Source organism: Malaclemys terrapin, chromosome 3 (assembly GCF_027887155.1).
Source record: "Malaclemys terrapin pileata isolate rMalTer1 chromosome 3, rMalTer1.hap1, whole genome shotgun sequence".
Taxonomy (NCBI): Eukaryota; Metazoa; Chordata; order Testudines; family Emydidae; genus Malaclemys; species Malaclemys terrapin.
Window position 1 is genome coordinate 1423240 of NC_071507.1, and position 22835 is coordinate 1446074.

Here is a 22835-nt window from a genome sequence, read left to right on the forward strand (position 1 = left end):
CGCTCCGCCCAGCCCCGGCTGAGCCCGTGACGTGCCGTGGCGAGGCCCCGCCCCCGTTCAGTGCAGCCCAGGCCGACGTGGCCTGTAGACATACCCCGAGGCACTTGCCAGCAGGCTGCAGCCTCCCCACCAGGCCCCTTCCCCCGCCCAGCGAGCCGGGACACACCCCGCCAGTGCTGCTGGGGGCGGCTGGCCGCAGAGCTCTGCATAGCCCCCAAAGCGCCTGGCACGTCCCTGCAGCTCCTCGCCCGAGGCATGGCCGGGGGGCTCCACGTGCTGCGCCACGAGCACCGGCTCCGCAGCTCCCATTGGCCGGGAACGCAGCCAATGGGACCTGCGGGGGCGGTGCCTGCGGGTAGGGCAGCACGCGGAGCCCCCTGGCCCTGCCACCTAGGAGCTTCAGGGGCCTGCCAGCTGCTTCCAGGGAGCCCCCCGAGGTAAGCGCTGCCCTGCACCCCAGTCTCCTGCCCCAGCCGTGAGCCCCCTCTTACACCCAAACTGGGGGGGGAGTGCAGAGGCCAGAGACTGCCCCAGCAGGGGCCAGTGCGGCTGGTTCAAGGGCTGCCCGAGCAGCCAGCCACACCGGCTGCTGCAGAAGTCACGGAGGTCATGGATTCCATGACCTCTGTGACAGACACAGACCCATAATCATGCTGAAATGTGTGTAGCAACAGTATATGCAAAGTGATGAACATAAGCTAAAATTATGACCGAAATGTGTTTACCAGACAAGTCTGGGGAGGGAGTAAACCTGTTTCTCAAAGACAAAGGAGAAGCTGACACCTCTAGCCCGCTGCAATCAAAACTGATTGGCAATCACCAGTCAAGTGATCATTCTTTGGCAGTGAAGAAGGGCCAGGAACAGATCAATTTACATTTTAACGAACAACAACAACATAGAACCTCTGTCCCCCGTTCCCCATGAGACTCCATGGCTCCATCCTTGCAACTGGAAGGAACTTTAGGGGGAACACTCAGGAAAATGCATTTCAAAGGGTGACTGGACTGTAAAAGTGAGGGGCAAAACACCCTGGGTAATATCTCTTTCTTTATCTCTCACTATGTCTTTTACCAAGACAAATGAACCAGCCTTTGGACTTTGGGAGGAGGTTTGACCTGAGAATTTAGTCAGTCATGTTGCTAGGAGCATGTGGTAAGGTTTTTATCTTGAACCAGTTTATTAAGCCTTAGCTACTAGGAAGGATTTTATCTTTATTTCTCTCGTAACTATTTCTGACTTTAATATCTTGGACTTGTACTCACTTAAAATCAATCTCTTTATAGTTAAATAAGCTTGTTTTATTCTTTAATCAAAACTAATCCAGGGTTGTGTTTAAAATGAATTGTTTGGTAACTCAGATTAAAGGAGCAAACCATTGTACATTGACCCCCTTACAGGGGCAATGGACCTCTAATATATGAACTGATCACAAAAGGAAAATTTAGGACTGGGCGTGCATTGGGGTCATCCTGCAAATAGTAACCAAGGCACCTGGAAGGCAAACCATGTCTGGTGTATAGTTGGCAGGCTACAGCTAGACACAGACACTCAGGATGTGACCTGCACCTGCCTGCTGTTTGAGAATGGCCCAGGTTGGAAGTTACAACAGCAAAGCATTGTGAGGCACCCCAAGTTGAGTGGTGACACAACCCCTCATTGATCTGGATTGCACCGCGGAATGTGATAACACATCCTTGCAGAGGATGAATTCTGCGATTATTTAGCTCTAAGGTCCTACATGAAGTTTTTAATCTGGAATACTATTGTCACAAACTTTTATTTTAGAAATTTTTGCCTAGATAATGGCAGTGGGCCCATAGAAAACTACTGAACCGGTAGTTTGACTACTATGAACACCTCCCTAAAGTCTCAAAGACTTTTGATTCTGGATATGGTGTGATACCAAATAAACAATTAGAATTGACAAGATATATTTGTTGAGAATCCTGAGATCCTTCTAAACTGTGTTCTTCTAGGCAATGCTGGGAGAAGTGTATTGAAGACAATCTCTTTAAAAGAATCTTCATATAATTTTAAACGGTCTTTTTTGTTTATTTGTATGATAGGAACGAGACAGGAGAGGAGGAAAGTAGTCTTTTTTTAGCTGTTTATCATCCGTAGTTAAAATATGCCCAAAGCAAGATTATATGCGTAACTTTTCCAAATCTATATTAAGATTGCTGTGTTAAAATTTAACTGTGCTGGGAAAAAAACAAGTGACAAATATGTCCACAAGTCTTTAATGCAAATGCAGTAACTTTTCAGATAGCTGCAGAGCTAATCGGGATATAAAGTCTCCAGTTGTGACAAGGAAACTTGTATTACCAGGCAAAGTGATTTGAAAGATATTAGAGAGGCAAAGTGGGTGAGGGAATACTGGTGAAAGAGACAAGCTTGTCTCTCTCACCAACAGAAGTTGGTCCAGTAAAAGATATTGCCTCACCCACCTTGTCTCTCTAATATCCTAAGACCGACACGGCTACAATGTTGAAAGATAATGGTAGGAATATAAAGTGGAAGGTGATGCTTAATGATTGTGCAGGGAACAAGAAGAACCCTGCTCCATCTTGGCTAGTATCCTGTCTCTGACAGTGGCCCACACCAAATCTTGAGAGGGAGTGTACAGAACAGGGCATTTATGGAATGATTCACCCCCTCTTCCACTTCTGGCTTCTGGTAATCCAGTTTAGGGTCTCCCCATGCAAGGGGTGCATTCCTTAACATGTTGGCTGATAAGCATTGATTGACCTATCCTCCATTAACTTATCCAGGTCTTGTTTGAACCTAGCTACACTTCTGGCAATCATAACGTCCCGTGGCAATGAGTTCCATGGTTAGTTGTGTGTTGTATGAAAAAGTACTTCCTCTTGTTTGTATTAAACCTGCTGCCTATTAATTTCCTCAGGTGACCCCTGGTTTTTGTATTGCGTGAAAGGGTAAAGGTGATGGGATTTACAGACCCCACACTAAGGGTAAGGGAGTTGTGGAACAGTATTGGGCCAAGAAGGCCCTGCCCCTCAGCAGCTGCAGACCATGCTCCAAATGAAGGGCCTGCTTAAAAGGGGACTCTGAAAGGCAACCAGGGGGAGGGTGAAGGAGAAAGTATCTGCAGGAAGGCAGCAGCAGCTGCTGCTGCTTCTGGGATAGAGGGATCTACAGGGGAAGGGACTGGACTGTGGGTAAGACCCAATGGGGAGGCCAAGGGCTTGACCACTTTTCTCCTCCCCCTTCTTTCTGACAAGGGGGAACAATGAATTGGGTACTAAAATGTGAGCTGTGAAGCCCCAACTGCCTGTCTGAATTATTGAGACTGTGTGAGCTATTCTCTACTGAGAGGGAAGCTGAATGCTAGGACCACACCCCAAGCTGAAGAGAGAACAAAAGAAGTAGGAAGTGGCCCAGGGGAGTCTGGCATGTTGTATGAGCTAGAGGAGACTGAGCATCTCCTTCCCCTGTGGGCCCTGAACCAGGACCTGGTGGAGAGGGAGGGCCTGGGTCCCTCTACCCTTTTCCCTCTCCTCTAGCTGACCAGGAGACTGTGGGGAGCACCAAGGGAAAGGGGATTGTAACAGCTGCCAGGCCCTCAGATTGCCTGGCAAGATCATCCCAAAACTGGGAGACTGAGCCATTGCCTGCCCACTAGGTCTGCTGTCTCTGAGTGAAGCCCGCTACACTAAATATCGCTTTCTCCACACTGTTCATGATTTGAAAGACCTCTATCATATTCATCTTCCTTAGTCATCTCTCTTCAAAGGTGAACAGTCATAATCTTTTAAATCTTTTCTTGTATGGAATCTGTTCTGTGCCCTGAATCATCTTTGTTGTCCTTCTCTGAACTTTTTCCAGTTTCACTATATCTTTTTTGAGATGAGCAACCAGAACTAGACACAGTATTTAAGGTGTGGGTGTACATGGATTTATATAGTGATATAATAATATTTTCAGTCTTATTTTCTGTTCCTTTCCTAATAGTTCCTAACATATTGTTAGCCTTCTTAATCACTGCTGTGTACTGAGTGGAAGTTTTAATAGAATTATCCACGGTGACTCCAAGATCTCTTTCTTGAGTGGTAACAGCTAATTTAGAACCATAATTGTCTATGTATACTTGGGATTATTTTTTCCAATGTGCATTACTTTGCATTTATGAGTTTTGAATTTCATCTACCATTTTGTTGCCCAGTCACTCAGTTTTGTGAGATTCTTTGTAACTCTTCAAAGTCAGCTTTGGACTTAACTATCTCAAATAATGATCTATTGTCTGCAATCTTTGCCACTTCACTGTTCACCACATTTTCTAGATCGTTAATGAATATATTGAACAGCAGGTCCCTGTACACATCCTTGGGAGACCCTGTAGTTCACCTCTCTCCATTGTGAAAACTTACCATTTATTCCTACTCTTTGTTTTCTATCTTTGAACCAGTTACTGATCCTCTTATCACATGACTGCTTACTTTGCTTAAGAACCTCTGGTGAGAGACCTTGTCAAGAGCTTTCTGAAAGTCCAAATACAATATATCCACTGGGTCAGTGACCTTTGTCTATGTTTGTTGACCCCTCTCCCCCTTAAAAGAATTGTAGTAGATTGGTGAGGCATGATTTCCCTTTACCAAAACTTCCCCAACAAATCATGTTTATATGTCTGATAATTCTGTTCTTTACTATAGTTTGTACCAATTTGCATGTTAGTGAAGGTAGGCTCCCTAGCCTGTAATTGCCACCATCTCCTCTGGAGCCCATTTTAAAAATTGGGGTTATGTTAGCTACCTTTCTGTCATCAGGTACAGAGCCTGATTTCACGCTACAATTACCATTTCTCCAATTTCATATCTGAGTTCCTTTCAGAATCTTAAATAAATACCATCTGGTCTTGGTGACATTACTTTTTAGTTTTTCAGTTTGTTCTAAAACCTCCTCTATTGACACACAAATGTGGGACAGTACTTCATTTGTTACCCACATCAGAGCCAGACTTTCTGGACATCTCCCCCACATCCTCCGTAGTGAAGACTGATGCAAGACTTCAGTGTGCAAGAAATGCTACTTCTGTTGTTCTTTCAGTGTTTTATTCCCCTTTTTATTGTATATGTTGTGGGAAGTGAATGCTACAGTATTACAGAGAGATTTTCATTACAGTTTTCACTGACTCATAAAATATTCTAACATTTTTCTTTTTGGGTGAAACTTTCCAGATTTCATTTTAGCCTAAAGGTGATGTGTGGGGGGTGGACAGAGAGACTTTACAGAGACCTCTTCCCAGAGTTTCGAGGTTAGACAAGGATATTTTTTTGCAGGTGGGGGAACAGTTGGACCTGGTCAGTACTTCTGAAAAGGCAGGCCCAGGGTTGAAGTCATGAGGGCTCAGTATTTAGGAAGGAATGCTGTGATTTTCCTACTCAGAAGGGTTGATGTGAGATTTAACTAGGAGAGGCAGGAGGAAGGTGGCCTGCTCTGGATAATGTGGTGTTATCATCAATGCAAATCCGAAATTGTACAGCCCCGGCACTGCTAAGGAAGGCTGAAGAACGCTGGATTGATATTTTCTCTTCGGGTCGTCTCCATAGCGGCTCTGTTGAAGTGGAAGTGAGGGTAGTGGTGGCCAAACTCAGCGAGCGCCTCTGTTGGCCCTGGTGCAGGTTGGGCAGCTTTCTCCATGCGGACGCAGTGGTTGGGAGGGAAGAGCTGCCTGCATTGCCCCATGTGCCCAGTGACCTCTGCCAGGGCAGCACAGGGGTGCGCAGACGCAGGAAGGGATCTTCCTTAGCACTGCCTGTGGGGCGATGCCTGCAGGGGCCTGGATACCACCCCCCACAGTGGCCGCCAGGGGCCTGTGCCCACTTGCCCGCACTCAAGATGGCCGCCAGGGGCCTGTGCCCACTTGCCCGCACTCAAGATGGCCGCCAGGGGCCTGTGCCCACTTGCCCGCACTCAAGATGGCCGCCAGGGGCCTGTGCCCACTTGCCCGCACTCAAGATGGCCGCCAGGGGCTAGCTAGCCATCTTTGGTGTGGGCAGGAGAAGCTGGGGCCGCCCCAGCGGCGGGTCACGCAGTCACGTGGTCTCCCCGCCGCCTCTGATTGGTGGGGGCGGGGCGGGTGGCGGTCTCGCCGCCGCCGGGGCGATGTAGGGAAGGGCCGGGGCTGAGCGCGGTGACAGGAGCCGCCTCCCCCGGTGCTGCGGGCGAGAGACGGGGCCGAGCCGCGGGATGAGAAAGCGGAACGAGTCCGTCACGCTGGAGCATGAGCGCCCCGCCGGCCCGCCCGAGCCGGGCTGCAGCCTGAGGCCCAGCCTGCGCCTGGCCCGGCCCCCCGGCGAGCCGGCCATGAAGCGCCCGCTCGGCAGGTGAGGGCGGCACCGCGTCCCGGGCGAGCCCGGCACCCCCCCCTCCCGCCCCATCGTAGCGAGCCTGAGCCGAGCCCGCATCACCTGCCTGGGACAGGTATTCCCCCCCCCCCCCGGGCAGACGGCGGCGGGTCCCGGCCAGCGAGCCTGAGCCGAGCCCTGCATCACCTGCCTGGGACAGGTATCTCCCACCCCCCCCCCCCCCCGGGCAGACGGCGGCGGGTCCCGGCCAGCGAGCCTGAGCCGAGCCCCGCATCACCTGCCTGGGACAGGTATCTCCCACCCCCCCCCCCCCCGGGCAGACGGCGGCGGGTCCCGGCCAGCGAGCCTGAGCCGAGCCCTGCATCACCTGCCTGGGACAGGTATCGCCCCGGGGCAGACGGCGGCGGGTCCCGGCCAGCGAGCCTGAGCCGAGCCCTGCATCACCTGCCTGGGACAGGTATCTCCCACCCCCCCCCCCCCCCCCCCCGGGCAGACGGCGGCGGGTCCCGGCCAGCGAGCCTGAGCCAAGTGTGGCTCCCCTAGGGCGACCAGATAGCAAGTGGGAAATATCGGGAGGGAGGTGAGGGGTAATAGGAGCCTATATAAGAGAGAGACCCCAAAAAACGGGACTGTCCCTATAAAATCAGGACATCTGGTCACCCTACTCCATAGCTGCGGGGCAGGGCCCGTGCCTGGCTGTCCCGGTCCCCAGGCAGTGCCGCTGCGGAGCCGACCGGCCCTGGGGCTCCTGCACCCCGGCAGAGCAGACGTGAGGGGGGAGCGGCTGTGGGTGCTGGCAGCGCAGGGACGTTTCACCCCGGGGTTAGTTTATAAATCATCTGACTCTGCTTATCGCTGTGGTGCCTCTAAACCACTAAAGCTGACTCAGGCCAGCAGTGACTGAAGGGGTGTTGTTGCTTTGTGTCCCAGTGCCCTTTGGGCTGCCCTGTTCATGTGGAGGCAGGTTTTCACGTCTCACAACAGCCATTAGTAGTCACACCCTCATTAGTAGTCTTATCACAAAAGCAAAGGCCTGTAGGACTCGGAGCATGGAGATCTGTTGGAAGAAACCCAGACCTCCGTGAGAAAGTGAATAGTTTTTCAACAACTGAATCACATTTAGGGGATGGGGGGAGAAGGGCGTGTGCTATTTTTGAGTTCTGGGAGTGAAATAAATTTCTTCTTATAAATCAGTTACGATTAATCCTTCCCAAAGAAATACCCACACACACACAATCCGTATGGAAAAATACAACTGTAACATGAGTTTTGGTATTATTTCTGTGGAAAACAGATCTTCCTGATCCCCCAAAAGGGGTGAAATACAGTGCTATCCTGTAATAGGCAATACATCAATAAGGTTCTCATTTGTAAACTGCAGCAAGGGAGGTCTAGGTTGGACATTAGGAAAAAGTTCCTAACTGTCAGGGTGGTTAAACACTGGAACAAATTGCCTAGGGAGGTTGTGGAATCTCCGTCTCTGGAGATATTTAAGAGTAGGTTAGATAAATGTCTATCAGGGATGGTCTAGGCAGTATTTGGTCCTGCCATGCGGGCAGGGGACTGGACTCGATGACCTCTCGAGGTCCCTTCCAGTCCTATAATCTATGAATCTATGAATAAGTGTATCTTTTGCCTTCAGTTTCTTATGTAAATGCCCAAAGATATTTTATAATTCAGGCAAGAGCTTTGTGGTTTGGGTTGCTGCAGCCAGATTGTATTTATGAAGGATAAAGCCACCATGTAAAACTTTTGAGTGCCTATTGGAAACCTACAGATTATCCTTTTCTTCTATTGCTTAATTACCAGATAAATTTTTCATTCTTGTATTTTAAAGTTATTTTTGTTTAGTCATTTCTCTGTATTGAGGCAAGCTTTTGTGCTGTTCCTGTGCAAATTTTGGTTAAAACACTGCTGATGAAAGATGTCTTAAAAGAGAAAATACTATTGGTAGCATTTATGCTTAAATTTATGACCTACTGCTAACAGGTGGAGTTGCTGTCAAAACTGTGGTACGTTAGCACAAGTATCTGATAATGAAGGATGGCATTCATTTGATCTTGTTTCGGATTGAACAACTGCACAGTTGATCAGCTTCCCTTAGTGTTTTATTTGTGTAACAATTTTCAAATCTAATCTCTATCTGAATAGATTACTTTAAAAACAAGTGTTAAATAAATGACAGGTCAATTCCAGGAAGTCTCATTTTGGTGACTCTCTAAAACAGGAAATTTTGTGGCAACATCTGGGAGATTTAAAATAAAATATTTTGATTGCATTACCTATTACATTAAATAACACAGTATTGTTAATTGATACTCATTTTCTCTGGTTTCTCAAGTTTTCAATGTACTGTAATGTTTATACTATACAGATTAATTTATATAAATTGTTTTGGAAAGGGATGTTGAAAGAAACTTCAAGTTTTGGCAGCTAGACTGGGGGACATTTAGGGTTTCTGGAGTCTGGGAAGGTGTGTCAAGACAGTTTGGGATTGTGGGATAAGCATATTAGCAGCATGTTCCTGATTAAGTGGTCATCAGTGAAATAGCTAATGATCACCAAAATGTTAGTGATCGAAATCATACTAACTCTGAAATCTAAGAGAATGGGGAAGTCTGCATTTCTCAGAATTATTGTCTTAGGCCTGGTCTACACTACAGAGTTAGGTTGAAGGAAGCCGCCTTAAATTGACCTGTTAATGTATATGTCTACACTACTGGGTCCTCTATGCTGACCTAAATTGCCTCTAATGTCAACTTCTGTAATCGACCTCCGCGAGAGGCGCAGTGCTTAATTCGATTTTCATGGGTCGACTGTGAAGTAGTGCAGACGCAGCGTTGGGTAATTCGACTTAATTGGCCTCTAGGTGGTGTCCCACAATGCTCATCTGTGACCGCTCTGTAGATCATTCTCTACTCTGCTGCACTACAGCCAGGTACACAGGAAACAGCCCCTCCCCTGCTAAAGCCCCAGAAATTTTTGATTTCCCATTTCCTGTTTGATGAGCATTGGGAGCGTGCTGGCTTGAGCACAGCTGATCATGGAGACTACACTCCAGCCTGGTCTGCACAGGAGGTGGTGGATCTCATCGCTGTGTGGGGAGAAGAGTCTGTACTGGCAGAGCTCCGATCCAGCAGAAGAAACACTGACGTCTATGCAAAGATCGCTCAGGGAATGGGGGAGAAGGGCTACACGAGGGACACACACCAGTGGTTCGTGAAAATAAAACAACTTTGCCAAGCATACCAGAAAGCAAGGGAGGCGAACAGTCATTCTGGTGCTGAACCCCACACGTGCCAGTTCTACAATGAGCTGCAAGTGATTCTCGGGGGTGACCCAGTACCCCCACAAGCAACATGGACTCCTCAGAGGTGTGTGAGTCTAGGGACAACAGGGAGGACATTATGGTGGATGAGGAAGAGGAGGAGAATGGGAGACAGGCAAGCGGTGGATCCATTCTCCCTGAGAGCCAGGAAATATTTTTAACCCTGGAGCCCTATGTAAACAGCTTCCTTTGGTGCTATGGGGAGGGGCGATTGTTCCACGAGCTATCTCTGCTCCTGACATGAGCCTGCCATAAACTTAATTAAAAGTGTGGTCACGCATGACTGGGGGGTGGGGCGCTACTTACCATGGCTGGAACAGCAAAACAGCACAGTGAACAGTTCTGATTGTCTTGCACCTACTGTAATAAAGGGTTTTTTTATGAAAATGGCCTTGCTATGGAAACATCTTATGCATGTACAATGGTCCCTTTCTTTTTTCCCATGACTGACAGCTGGAAATGTGTCTTTCGTCATGTCATCAACACCTGAAAGCAGATTTTTGCTGATTAGAAGGAGGAGAAAGAGAACGCGGGAGGACATGTTCACCGAGATAATGAACGCCTCCAGGACAGCTGAGACAGAACTGAGAGCGTGGAGGGTTTCACTGTCTGAGAAGTTAGACATGGACATGGAGAGCAGACAAGCTTCCCATGAGCATGAGTGTGCAGCGCAGGATGAGATGCTTCAGATTATGAGGGACCAATCAGCAGGGCCGGCTCTAGGCACCAGCAAAACAAGCTGGTGCTTGGGGCGGCACATTTTTAGGGGCGGCATGGCCGGCACCAGAATGCCGCCCCTAAAAATGTGCCCCGGCCGCCCTAGCTCATCTCCGCTGCTGCTGCCACGGCGCACGAAACAGCTGATTCGCACGCCGCTACTAGCCCTCCCTCCCAGGCTCTCAAACCTGGGAGGGAGGGGGAGATCCCAAGCGGCCGTTTCGCGCACCGCTGCTCCCCCTCCCTCCCAGGCTTGGGCGCCTGGGAGGGAGGGGGAGAAGCGGCGCCCACGCCGCGGCCACTCGGAGTCTCCCCCTCCCTCCCAGGCTTGAGAGCCTGGGGGGAGGAGGCAGGGCTGGGGATTTGGGGAAGGGGCGGACTTGAGGCGGGGCCGGGGGTGGGGTAATTAAATAAGGGGGGGCGGCCAAAATTGTTTTTGCTTTGGGCGGCAACAATCCTAGAGCCGGCCCTGCCAATCAGACATGTTGAGGCGTCTGGTTGAACTGCAGGAATAGAAGCAGGAGGGTAGAGTCCCTCTGCAGCCCCTGGTGGACAGCCAGCCAGCCAGCATCACCTGGTGCAGAATCACCTTCCTCCAAGCATTCCAAGAGGTGTGGGCAAAAATTCCATTATCTCTTTCACTTAACTCGGGTAGGGTACAAGGAACAGAAGGCACCCGTTCACAGACCTTTGATGGTCTAGAATGCGGTGTTATGTTACACAGCTGAAAATGTTTCTCCTGTTCCAACTTCACAACCCCTTTTCCCCAAAGCTAACTTTTTTTTCTGTTCTCCCTCTTTACTTATGTCTGTTAAATAAAGTAAATGGATTCAAGAAATAAATGTTTTCTATTGAATAGAAGCAGTGGGCTTGGGCGTGGGTTGGCTTTACAGAGACAATGATACAAGCCAGGTGAAGCTTTGGGAAAGCACAGTGCAGACAAGCAGCTCACATTACTGAGACTCATTATTGAAACGGCTTTTCAAAGCCTCGCGGATATGCAGCACCCCTTGCTGTGCTCTTCTTATTGCCCTGGTGTCTGGCTGCTCAAAAGTGGCTGCCATGCAATCTGCCTCAACTGCCCACCTCTGCGGAAAATTTCCCCCCCTTTTCCCCACAGATATGGAGCACACAGCTGGCAGCTATAACCATGGGGATGTTCTCTTCTGAGGTCCAACCTTGTTAGTAAATTTCTCCAGCGCCCTTTTAAATGGCCAAAGGCTCGTTCAACCACCATTCTGCACTTGCTGAGCCTATAGTTGAACCGTTCCTTACTGTTGTCCAGATGGCCAGTGTATGGCTTCATAAGCCATGGGAGCAAGGGGTAGGTTGGATCCCCCAGGATAACTACAGGCACCTCAATGTCATCAGTGTTCATTTTGTGGCCTGGAAGGGAAGTCCTGGATTGCAGTTTTTTTTAACTGACCCGAGTTCTTAAAGATGTGCGCGTCATGAACCTTTCCCGACCATCTTACATTGATGTCGGTGAAACACCCCCTGTGATTTACCAGTGCTTGCAACACCGTTGAAAAGTATCCCTTTTGGTTTATGCACTCTTTGGCAAGGTGGTCTGGTGCTAAAATAGGGATATGCATGCCATCTGTCGCCCACCGCAATTAGGGAACCCCATCGCGGCAAAACCATCCACTATGTCCTGCACGTTTCCCAGACTCACTATCCTTCATAGCAGAAGTCAATTAATGACCCTGCACACTTGGAGCACAGCAGTGCCTATGGTTGATTTAACTACTCCAAATTGATTCCCCACTGACTGGTAAGTGCCTGACATTGCAAGCTTCCAAATAGCGATCGCCACTCGCTTCTCCACTGTCAGAGCTGCTCTCATTTTTGTGTTGCTGAACTGCAGGGCAGGGGAAAGCTCTGCACAAAGTTCCTGGAAGGTGGCTTCCGCATTCAAAAGTTCTGCAGCCACTGCTCGTCATCCCATACCCGCAAAATGATGCGGTCCCACCAGTCAGTGCTTGTTTCATGGGACCAGAAAGGGTGCTCAACAAACTGCAGCTGCTCTGTGACTGCCGGCGGCAACTCTGAATTGTTTTTTTCAATGGCTTGCAGCAGGGCTGCTTGCAGGACATTGCTATGTTCTGCGTGCCGGACCCTACTTCGGCTCTGGAAATGCTGCAGGAGAAGGCGCGAGGTGTTTGAGATGCTCACAGCAAGAGTGCACAACTGAGCAGGCTCCATGCTTCTGGGGTTATGGTGTATGCGCAGGGTTTTAAGGCATGAAAACCACTGGGTTGTTTGCTGTTGATGTGAGGGAGGACAGTGCATCATGGGATACTGACGCAATGTTTCCATTCTCCCCTGCGACAATGTTTTGGTCCCATGAGGCATTGCACAAACTTCCCAAAACACACTTCGGCAAGTTGCACTTTAGAATAGCCACCCATGATGCACTGCTTTGTGCATTGATGCAGGCGCTGCTAGTGAGGACACACTCCATCGAGACAATGAGCATGGTGTGGTCATGCACAATCGACTTAATTCGGAGGCTTGAGTTCAAATTAGATAAAGTCGACTTAATTTTGTAGTGTAGACAAGCCCTTAGTCTGTCTGCAGACTCAGGGAAACAACACATCTGTTAGACTAAGTTAATGTTTTTAACCTTTCCTGCATAAACACAAAAGATCTTTACTTTTAAAATAATAGCTTAGACTGTTATTCAGCTCTGCAGCAAAAGTTGATCATGTGTCTGACCCTATGATTCTGGAATGCACTAGGCTGTGAAAGTAATGCCAGTTGTGTTTATTCCAGTGCTAGTGAATGGTGACTTTAAAGTAGTAGCACAGCGTTAGCCTGGGCTTCCCAAACAGGATTTACTACATTTTAACTTAATTAAGATGACTCAAGTGCACGTCTTCAGAGCAACACAAGCACTAAACAGCAAAGTAATCGTAAATGTAGGTAAACAGTACCAATCTACAAGGAGTAGCCATCAATATGTTAAATCACACTAGTAACCTTTCTGTCCTTCTGTTTCAGTTCATGCTGCCACGCAGCGTGCATACATCCCAGAATGGAGAATCGCACTGAAGTGCACAAACACCTGTTTAATTATCTATTTTGTTGTAGCATATTATAAGTATACATTTGAAAATGGTTGTGTACATTTGGATAAGATTTGTGTGGTTTGGTTGGTTAATGTATATTGTAGTTGATGTGACTTTTTTAGTGGTAATGTAGATGTTGCTTTTCAGAAGGTAAGAAATAAGTGTATGTAATCATGCTTGAATTCTTTGGTATATGGTAATATTAAAACTGTAAATATATCGTCACATTTTCAGAAATGTTCACTAATTTTATGGACCTAATTTCTGTGTTCCTACCTTGAGAAACTTTCAGCACCTCTGAAAATCAGTCAGTTTCTTCTCAGTTCAGGCACAAAAAATTAGTGAATGATTTTGAAAACAGTAGCCATAATTATTAAATATAGCATTGGAATATTCAAGTGTAGGCTGTGCCATTGCAGCATGATCTAAGTTCTTGGTATCTCTCTAGCTACAAAAGGTCTTGTAATTTTTCTTTAAGATCTAAACTATTTCCAGTGCTGGCTGGTTTAAAAGCAGGATCTTCAAGCCTGCTGAGTATTGGTATGTTACAAAACAATCTTTGCCCCCACCCCTTTAAAAATGTAAATAACACTGGTAAAGCAATATAGTGATAAACTTCCAAAGCGTAGACTTGATTCTTCTGAATCCAAATTTTATTGGAGATTAGAAACAATTTTTTAAGTGTTAAGCAAAAGCACCACTTAATTTTAAACCATATTAATGTAGCATCATTAACCAAAGAAATGTTCTACTCTTAAAAATGGTCATTTGATTCTCTTGTCAAATATCCTTCTCTGTTGTTCCTTTATTTTGTTTTTATTAGAATGGTAATTTCAGAATGCTTCCTGTTTGAGTTAATAACCAGAACCTGGGCTTAATAAATGGCTGAGGAATTTCACTTGGGTAATAATCATATTGTGGGCTAATAGGAAGGCCTTTAACTTAATATTATCAAATGTTAATTTAAAAAATAAGATTAAAAAATGCTACAATCCCTTCCTCCGCTACCCCCAACCAAAATTGTCTGTCAAACTGCTGAAAGATTTTATTTATTTATTTATTTATTTTTAAACAATTGCCTCTCCTCCCATGTTTCTCAAATGTGGGGAACAATGTGTGAGAGAGACCCAGAATGAAGAATATAAAAATTGTTCGTAAAGGAAACTTTTACCCTGTGGGATGCATTCCTTCAGTGTAAAGAACTGTCTTTAGCTTCTGTTTCATGATTATTTCTGATGTAGATACATTCTAATAGTGAATGGACACCACATTTGTGTGAACATAGATAACTTTGGGATTGAAATGAGGGTCATTTGAGTGAGATCGCATCCTATTATTGCACTTATCATAATTGGAAGGCGGAAAGAGGGTTCTTCATCCACCCCTCACTCCCAGTTCTCTTCCTAATGAATGGTATTTGGGAAACAGGTATCAGTGGTCATTTGGTCAAAATTTAGACAATTTAGTTTTGTACTACCCTCTGATTTTCTTTTTCAAAGCTTTGTGTAATTTGAGTATTTAAAATGACATTGGCAACTTGAATTTTTTGGAGCAGACTAATTTAAAATTAATTTTTCTGATAATACTTCTAAATAATTTTTTAATATTAAAAAAAGAAAGGCTTTTCTGGTTCCCTCGCCTGTGTTTGTAAGGGTCTTTTGGGTGGTCCTAAAAGCAATATCACTAAACAGACGTGGGCCACACCCTCTCCCCCTTCTTTTTATGTACATGCTTGCCTTTTGCCTCTTCAGTTTCAGCTTTGCTGCTGCTACTAGGAAACACCCTCTTGCTGAGCCAGGGGGAAGAACGCACACCTGAGCTCTCTCCAAAACAGGGCATGAGTAATATTGTCAGGTTAGTGTGTAGGACAGAAAGTGCAAATGACCATCAACAAAGTAGTGCCACTGACTATACGCAGAGCTGTCAAATACAGAGTAAAGAAACTGGAAAAAAAAAATTGAAACTGGTGTGATGATGTAGTATTATTTTGACAAATAAAATTTGCAGAATTTTGCTGAATTTTAAAATATCATGCACAGAATTTAAATTTTTTTGGCACAGAATTCCCCCCCCCCCCCCCCCCAGGAGTAATACTTCCAAAATATGTTCACCTGTATCTGGAGGGGTGATGAGTGCCGGTAAGGCTGAGATTCAGGTATACCCTTTCTCCCTTAAGGTTCCTTCTAACTTTCATATCCGTGAATCTTCACCAAAGTATTACTGACCTATTTTCTTGTTTAATTTTCCTCAAACTCTTCTAAAAATTTATGATTAAACAGGGATAATTTCAGGGGCAGTTGGTTTTGTTTTGGTGAAATTTGGATTTATAAGGGGAAAATTTACCAGAATAGCTGTTCTAGAATAACTCCTTGTGTGGACACTCTTATTCCAGAATAAATCTCCACGTGGGGAGTCATTGCAGAATAGCTATAGCACTTTAAATACACCCTGCCTTATTGTGGAGCAACTTTCTCATGTAGACAAGCCCTAACTCTTCATCAAGTATGTAAGATCTCCTGTAACAGGGTTTGAAAAATCCACGTACAAGTTGTGAGTAGGAAACTTTTTTCCTCCCTGGAGGAAGGGGAGACTAAGCCGCCATCCTCTGCAGAACTAGCTTTCACTTAGAAACAAATCCAAGTCCTCTTCCATAAACTTCTGGCCCTTATAGTTGAAAAAACTTTCCAAACATGAATAGAAGCTATGTTGTTTGCTAAAGCTTGTGACAGACAGCTATCCAGTCCTAATGTTGCTCAGAGCTTTCCTGAGCCCCAGCAGAGTTAAAATAAAATGCTCTGGTTAATTTCACAGCTGATTTGGGCAGCAGCAAAGCTTAGAATCATGTCAGTTTCATTCTGCTGCTGTTTATGAAAGATGTGAACATCAGCAGAGACAGTCACTGGAGCTATTGATGGGTTTATAAGGGCTCAAATGGAAGCTGGAGTACTGGTAACGTGTGTGTGTGTGGGGGGAAATCTTACTGGAGAAGAAAGTACATTCTCCATTCCAGCCACCAGAGTTGGGCTTAAAGTGTAGGTCCTCTACTTGGTGGGGGGAAGGAGAGCTGGTGACATCAAGAAGGCTGAGGTGTTTAATGCCTATTTTGCTTCAGCCTTCACTAAAAAGGTTAACAGATGCTCAACACAATTAATATTAATGAGGGAGAAGGAACACAAGCCAAAACAGGGAGAGAACACGTTGAAGAATATTCTAGTCGGCGGGCCTGATCAAATTCATGCTAGGATATTTAAGGAACTAGCTGAAGCAGTCTCAGAATAGCTAGCAGTTATCTTTGAGAACTCATGAGGTCCCAAAAAAGCGGAGAAGGGCAAACATAGTACCCATCTTTAAAAAGGGGAGTAAAGAGGCCCCCCGGGAATTATAGACCAGTCAGCCTAACTTCAGTATATTGGAAAGATACTGGAACAAATTATTAAACATTCAGTTTGTAAGCACCGAAAAGATAATCGGGTTATGAGGAATAACCAGCATGGATTTGTAAAAAACAAATCATGTCAAACCAACCCAATTTCCTTCTTTGACACATTACTGGCCTAGTAGATAGGGGGGAAACCAGTAGATGTGAGAGATCTTGGTTTTTGACACAGTCCCACATGACATTCTCATAAACAAACTAGGGAAATGATAATTTCATCTAGAAAACATAAGTTGGGTGCACAATTGGTTGAAAGTATGTAGGGAAACGAGTAAATGGTTTGCTGTCCAACTGGGAGGACATATCTTGTGGGGTCCTGCAGCAGTCAGTCATGGGTCAATTGCTAGTCAGTATTTTCATTAATGACTTGGATAATGGAGTGGAGAGTATGCTTATAAAATTTGTGGATGACACCAAGCTGGGTGGGATTGCAAGGATTTGGGAGCACAGGATTAGAATTCAAAATGATCTTGACAAATTGGAGAATTGGTCTGAAAACTACAAGATTAAATTCAATAAAGATAAGTGTTTAATATTACACTTAGGAAGGAAAAATCATCTACACAGTGGGGGATAACTGGGTAGGTGGTAATAGCGCTGAAAAGTATCTGAGGTTATAGTATCAGAGGGGTAGCTGTGTTAGTCTGAATCTGTAAAAAGTAACAGAGGGTCCTGTGGCACCTTTAAGACTAACAGAAGTATTGGGAGCATAAGCTTTCGTGGGCAAGACTTGCATCTGAAGAAGTGAGGTTCTTAGCCACGAAAGCTTATGCTCCCAATACTTCTGTTAGTCTTAAAGGTGCCACAGGACCCTCTGTTACTTTTTTTGAGCTTATAGTGGATCACAACTTGAATATGAGTCAACAATGTGATGCAATTGCAAAAAAGGCTAATATTCGGTGGTGTATCAGTCAGAGTGCTGTATGTAAGACACAGGATGTAACTGTCCTTCTGTACTCGGCACTGATGAGGCCTCATCTGGAGTACTGTATCCAGTTCTGGTGCCACACTTTAGGAAAGATGTGGACAAACTGGAGAGTCTGGTGTAGAGCAAGTAAAATGATAAAGACTTAGAAAACCTGACCTATGAGGAAAGGTTTAAAAACACTGGGCATGTTTTAGTCTTGAGAAAAAAAGCTTGAGGCAGGATTGGGTAAGTCGTCAAATATGTGAAGGGCTGTTATAAAGAGAACTGTGATCAATTGTTCTCCATGTCCTCTGAAGGAAGGATAAGAGGAAACGAGCTTGTTCTGCAGCAAGGCAGATTTAGGTGAGATATTAGAAAGTTTTTCCTAACTCTCAGGTTAGTTAAGCTCTGGAATAGGCTTCCAAGAGAGGCTGTGAATTCCCCATCCCTGGAGGTGTTTAAGAACAGTATTGGTCTGGGGGTTTATTTGGTCCTGCCTCAACTCAGGGGGCTGGACTTGATGACCTTTCAAGGTCCCTTCCAGTCCTACATTTCTATGATTTCACAACAGAAAAAAGATGCTTTTGCCTTTTTTTTTTTTTTTTTTAATGGAAGCTCAGAATCTGCAGAATGTAGCCAAAAATTGTGAAGACTGGTTCTTTCAGCATAGCAGTACCAGAAAAACCCCCAAAACCAAAGCTACTCTACAAAATCATCTTAACTAAATCCTGTTACATGTGATATTTGATTTCATAAGTGGTAATGGAATGGAGAAAAATATGTAAAGGGTTATTCTAGGGAATGCTGGAGCAAAGATGTTCCTAGAATTTAAGACTGTCATTTCACATAAGAGCAGTTCTGGTGTATAAACAAGATCTGTGTTGCACAAGATGAGCTAAAGGAAAGTAAACAACCTTAAAATGCTAATCCCCATGCCTGGTTTCGATCCCAAAAGTTCATTGTTGCAACCACCCTTGGGTGCAATTATTAAGTGTTTGCCATGTACTATGTGAGTGCTAAGCACTTAAAATAACTGTAGCATCTGCTTAGTTCTTCTTCCAAGTTTTTAGTAGTTTTCTTGTGACATATGCATAATTCCCATCAACACTAATGTGAATTAGACTCATATGTTGGAGAATAATGTCGCTATTGTCTGTACTGTACACTCAACATATTATGTTGATTTTTTTAATTATATTGCCACACTTTCTGTTCCCTTGAAGGGGATGGGAGGATTTGTTTGTGACTTTGTTTCAGGTTACTTTTACTAATTTATAAGTGATCTGGAACTGGGTGCCTATTGTAGAATACAGTAACCCCTCGCTTAACGTTGTAGTTATGTTCCTGAAAAATGCTACTTTAAGCGAAACGATGTTAAGTGAATCCAATTTCCCCATAAGAATTAATGTAAATGGGGGCGGAGGGTTAGGTTCCAGGAATTTTTTTTCTCCAGACAAAAGACTATATTTTATACATACACATATATACGCGCGCACACACACATACACAGTATAAGTTTTAAACAATACTGAACACAGCAATGATGATTGTGAAGCTTGGTTGAGGTGGTGGCTTCAGAGGGTGGAAGAGAGAGGGATATTTCCCAGGGAATGCCTTACTGCTAAATGATGAATTAGCACTCGGCTGAGCCCTCAAGGGTTAACATGTTGTTAATGTAGCCTCACACTCTATAAGACAGCACGAGTAGAGGGAGGGGAGACAGCATGGCAGAGAGAGACAGAGACTCTCACCATGTGTGAGAGAGAGAGATGGGCATTGCCCTTTTATGCTGACCGCACTCCTAAGTACATTGCCTTTTTAAGTAGATCAGCAAGTTGAGACAGCAGCTGCTGCCAGCAAGCTCCCTCCCTCCTGAACCCTGTCCTGTCCCCTCCACCCCCGCTCTGTGGAGATGGCCCGATGGGATAAAGGAGCGAGGGAGGGGGACACCCTGACATTAGCACCCCTCTTTCATCCCTCCCCCTTGAACAACAAGCAGGTGGCTCCCGGGAGCAGCTCCAAGGCAGAGGGCAGGAGCAGCACAGTGCAGTGGGGGAAGCGGCAGCTGAACTGCTGGCAATTGATAGCTTACTGGGCGACTGCTGCACAGGGAACTTAGGGGAGCAGGGAGCTGATGGGGGGGCTGCCAGTCCACCCTGGTTCCAAGTCCCCACCAACTGGCTGCAACCGGCTGCTCTTTCTGCAAGCAGTGGACAAAGCAGGCGGCTGCCAAACAATGTTATAAGGGAGCATTGTGCAACTTTAAATGAACATGTTTCCTAATTGATCAGCAATGTAACAATGGAACAACGTTAACCTGGACAAGTTTGAGTGAGGAGTTACTGTACCAAAAGGGATGGACTAAATGTGATAGACATGGTAATTTACTGCAATATCCTTGAAAAACCTTATTGTATCTTATGCAAAGTTTATGTATATCATGGGATGGGGCTGTACGTAACCTCTCTAGCTGGGAGATGTGATGTGAGGCCAGGAAGTTCAAAGAATTATATTGAAATTGTGCAGACAAGAATAGATTTTTGGTGACAAAAAGTGTAGTGTAGATTTCCTGGGAAATACCAGGGAGAGTTTAATGCAGATTCCCCATCTCCGGTTATGGAAAAACTCAGCCTTTTGAAGCTACACCGTGAGGAAAGGGGTGATTGTCTTATGATTACCTGTTCCAAAGGTCCAACCTGTGTAAAGAACCAGGCTTATCTGTCCAGTCTGGGGTCTGGTTCAGAATCTGATACAGTTATGAACTTGTAACCATGGGGAAAACCCAGTTGTGGGTCTCAACGGACAGATGCTACCAGAGCCTGAAGTTGGAGTTGAGGGTGATCTTTGTGTAAGCTTTTTAGCATGTATGTAGGTTCTTTTATTGGTTTCAAATGTTTTCTCTATAACATTTTCACCTTAAGAATAAATGTGTTCATGTATAAAGAGCAGTGGTGTAACTTTTAACTGCAGGCAGTACACTGGGCGTAGCCTCTGGAGAGAAAGCAAAGTGCAGACATTAGTCCTTTAGACGGTCTGGCTTGCTGGGGCTATCGCAGGGCAGGCAGAGAACTGTACAGCCTGGAAAACGCTCTGGTCAGGAGGGAGAGACGGGTCTCGGCCCAAGAGAGGTGACAGCTGGGGACCTGTGAGGAGTGGGTGCTCTTAAGAAACAACTGAGGGGGAATACAGGTGCAGCTGCCCTGAAACTGACACTCATAACTTAAATCATGCCCAATCCTTAAAGGTATTTAGGCACCTGGCTCCCAGTAAAATCAATGGAAATTAGTTGCCTAAATACTTTTGGAGGCTCTGGGTCTCACTGAATGTTTTTCTTAAAGGAGCTTGCAATCTTATTCCTCCCTAAACCTGACTTTCTTTAAAATGGTTAGAATCTCTTCTTTGGACTGTAGGTCTCTCTTTTATAATCATATTGTGTATGGAGCTGGTAGGAGGGCTAGTAAGGAGGCCTGGGGTGCAGTGTACTCAGTATGCTAATGCCACCTAACTGTTGTCTCTCTCTGATTTGGATGATGCAGTTAAGAGCATCAGCCAGCGTCTAGTTGAGACTGGGGCAAACACAACAGCAAGTTGGCTGAAGCTCAAGCCAGACAAGATGGTGGATTGTGGAAAGCAACTGGAGGAGATGGCGGAGGTAAAACCCTTTGATGATGCGAGTACGTCAGCCCTTAGTTACTAGGGTTCACATTTAGGAGAGATTTTAACACCCCCGGCTGCTATTTGAGAATCACATTATAGCAGTGACCCAATCAGCTTTTTTCTAGCTGTGTCTGGCAAAGCGGCTGCAACTCTTCCTTCTACATGTGGACAATTGCCACTATTGTCCATCCTCTTGTTACCTCAAGATTAGGCGATTGCAGTGTGCTCTGCATGGGACTATGCCTTGGAACCATGTGGAGGCTGAAGTTGGTGCAGCATACAGCAGTTCACTTATTGAGCAGAGCCTCTTGCTCGGCACATGTGACACCAGTGCAAAGTCTGAGATCTGCACTGACAGCCTGTTGATCCCTGAGTGGAGTTTAAGGTGTTGGAGAAAAGTCAGTATGGAAGAGCTTTCTCTTGGTGTGGATATATTGCAGAGCAAGAAAATAGCTAGTTTAGTTACGTTGCTCATTTCACTTGTACAATTTTTAACATTTCCATACTTCAGTATGGTGCCATCTATTTAATGTCAATGAAAGAAGAGTGATTATAACTATTGATGGATTGAGGCTTTCGCCTGGTTACAGTTTAAACAGGCATCCCCTAATGACAAGGTGTGATGTGACATTAATAATTAGTATCTGGAACGGGTGGCTGAGCAAACCAAGACATGGTTCAGTTCTGCTTTCCAAAAAGGGGAAATGAAAGCCATTGATGTGCTCTGACAGTGTGACACACAAATGCACAGTCATCAACATTTTACTTCTCTGTTTTTACTAACGTAAGTGCTCTGGGGCACGTCAAACTGTTTTTGCAACCTGGCTGTTCTTAAACTGTAGCTTGCTCAGTTTTGATAGTGGGTCAGAGTTCTTTCCTGTGTCATCTTGAACAGTATATTAGCTGTCCAGGATTCTGTCATACAACCTTAGAGCTAAATTCCATTCTGTTTGAAATTAATGGCAAAACTCCAATTGACTTCAGTGGGATCAGGATTTGGGACCCAGAACAACTTGTGCCCTTCCCCCCCACACACACCTTTTTCCTCCTACAACCAGTCCTTGGCACTAATCCATCCAGTCATCCTGGGTGAGTAGGTGGTTGATGGCAAAGTAACTCCTTGAGTGTGAGAGGAGAGAAAATTGGAAAATTCCGTTACACTGACAGAGCACTCAAATGAGAGAAACAGGAGACTTTAAAAAAAAAAAAAAAAAAAAAATAAGAGCAGCCCTTTTTATTGCAGATCACTAAAATATAACTTAAAGGGAGAAGCTTAAAAACAATGAGGAGGCTAGTCTGTTAGTCTTTAAGATGCCAGCAGACTCCTCATCGTTTTTATGGATACAGACTAACACAGCTTCCCTGCTGATCCTAAAAACTTAGCTATTCTGT

General features: G+C 45.5%; 1 protein-coding gene across 1 annotated transcript in view; it reads left to right on the forward strand.

Annotated features, from left to right (window-relative positions):
- The first annotated feature begins 6101 nt into the window (after positions 1 to 6101).
- Positions 6102 to 22835, forward strand: part of ABHD12 (abhydrolase domain containing 12, lysophospholipase) — a 54887-nt gene continuing 38153 nt past the window's right edge. The window contains exon 1 of the mRNA XM_054021777.1: positions 6102 to 6345. Coding sequence (XP_053877752.1) covers positions 6209 to 6345 — 137 coding nt within the window. The 5' untranslated portion in view covers positions 6102 to 6208. The remainder of the gene's footprint in view (positions 6346 to 22835) is intronic.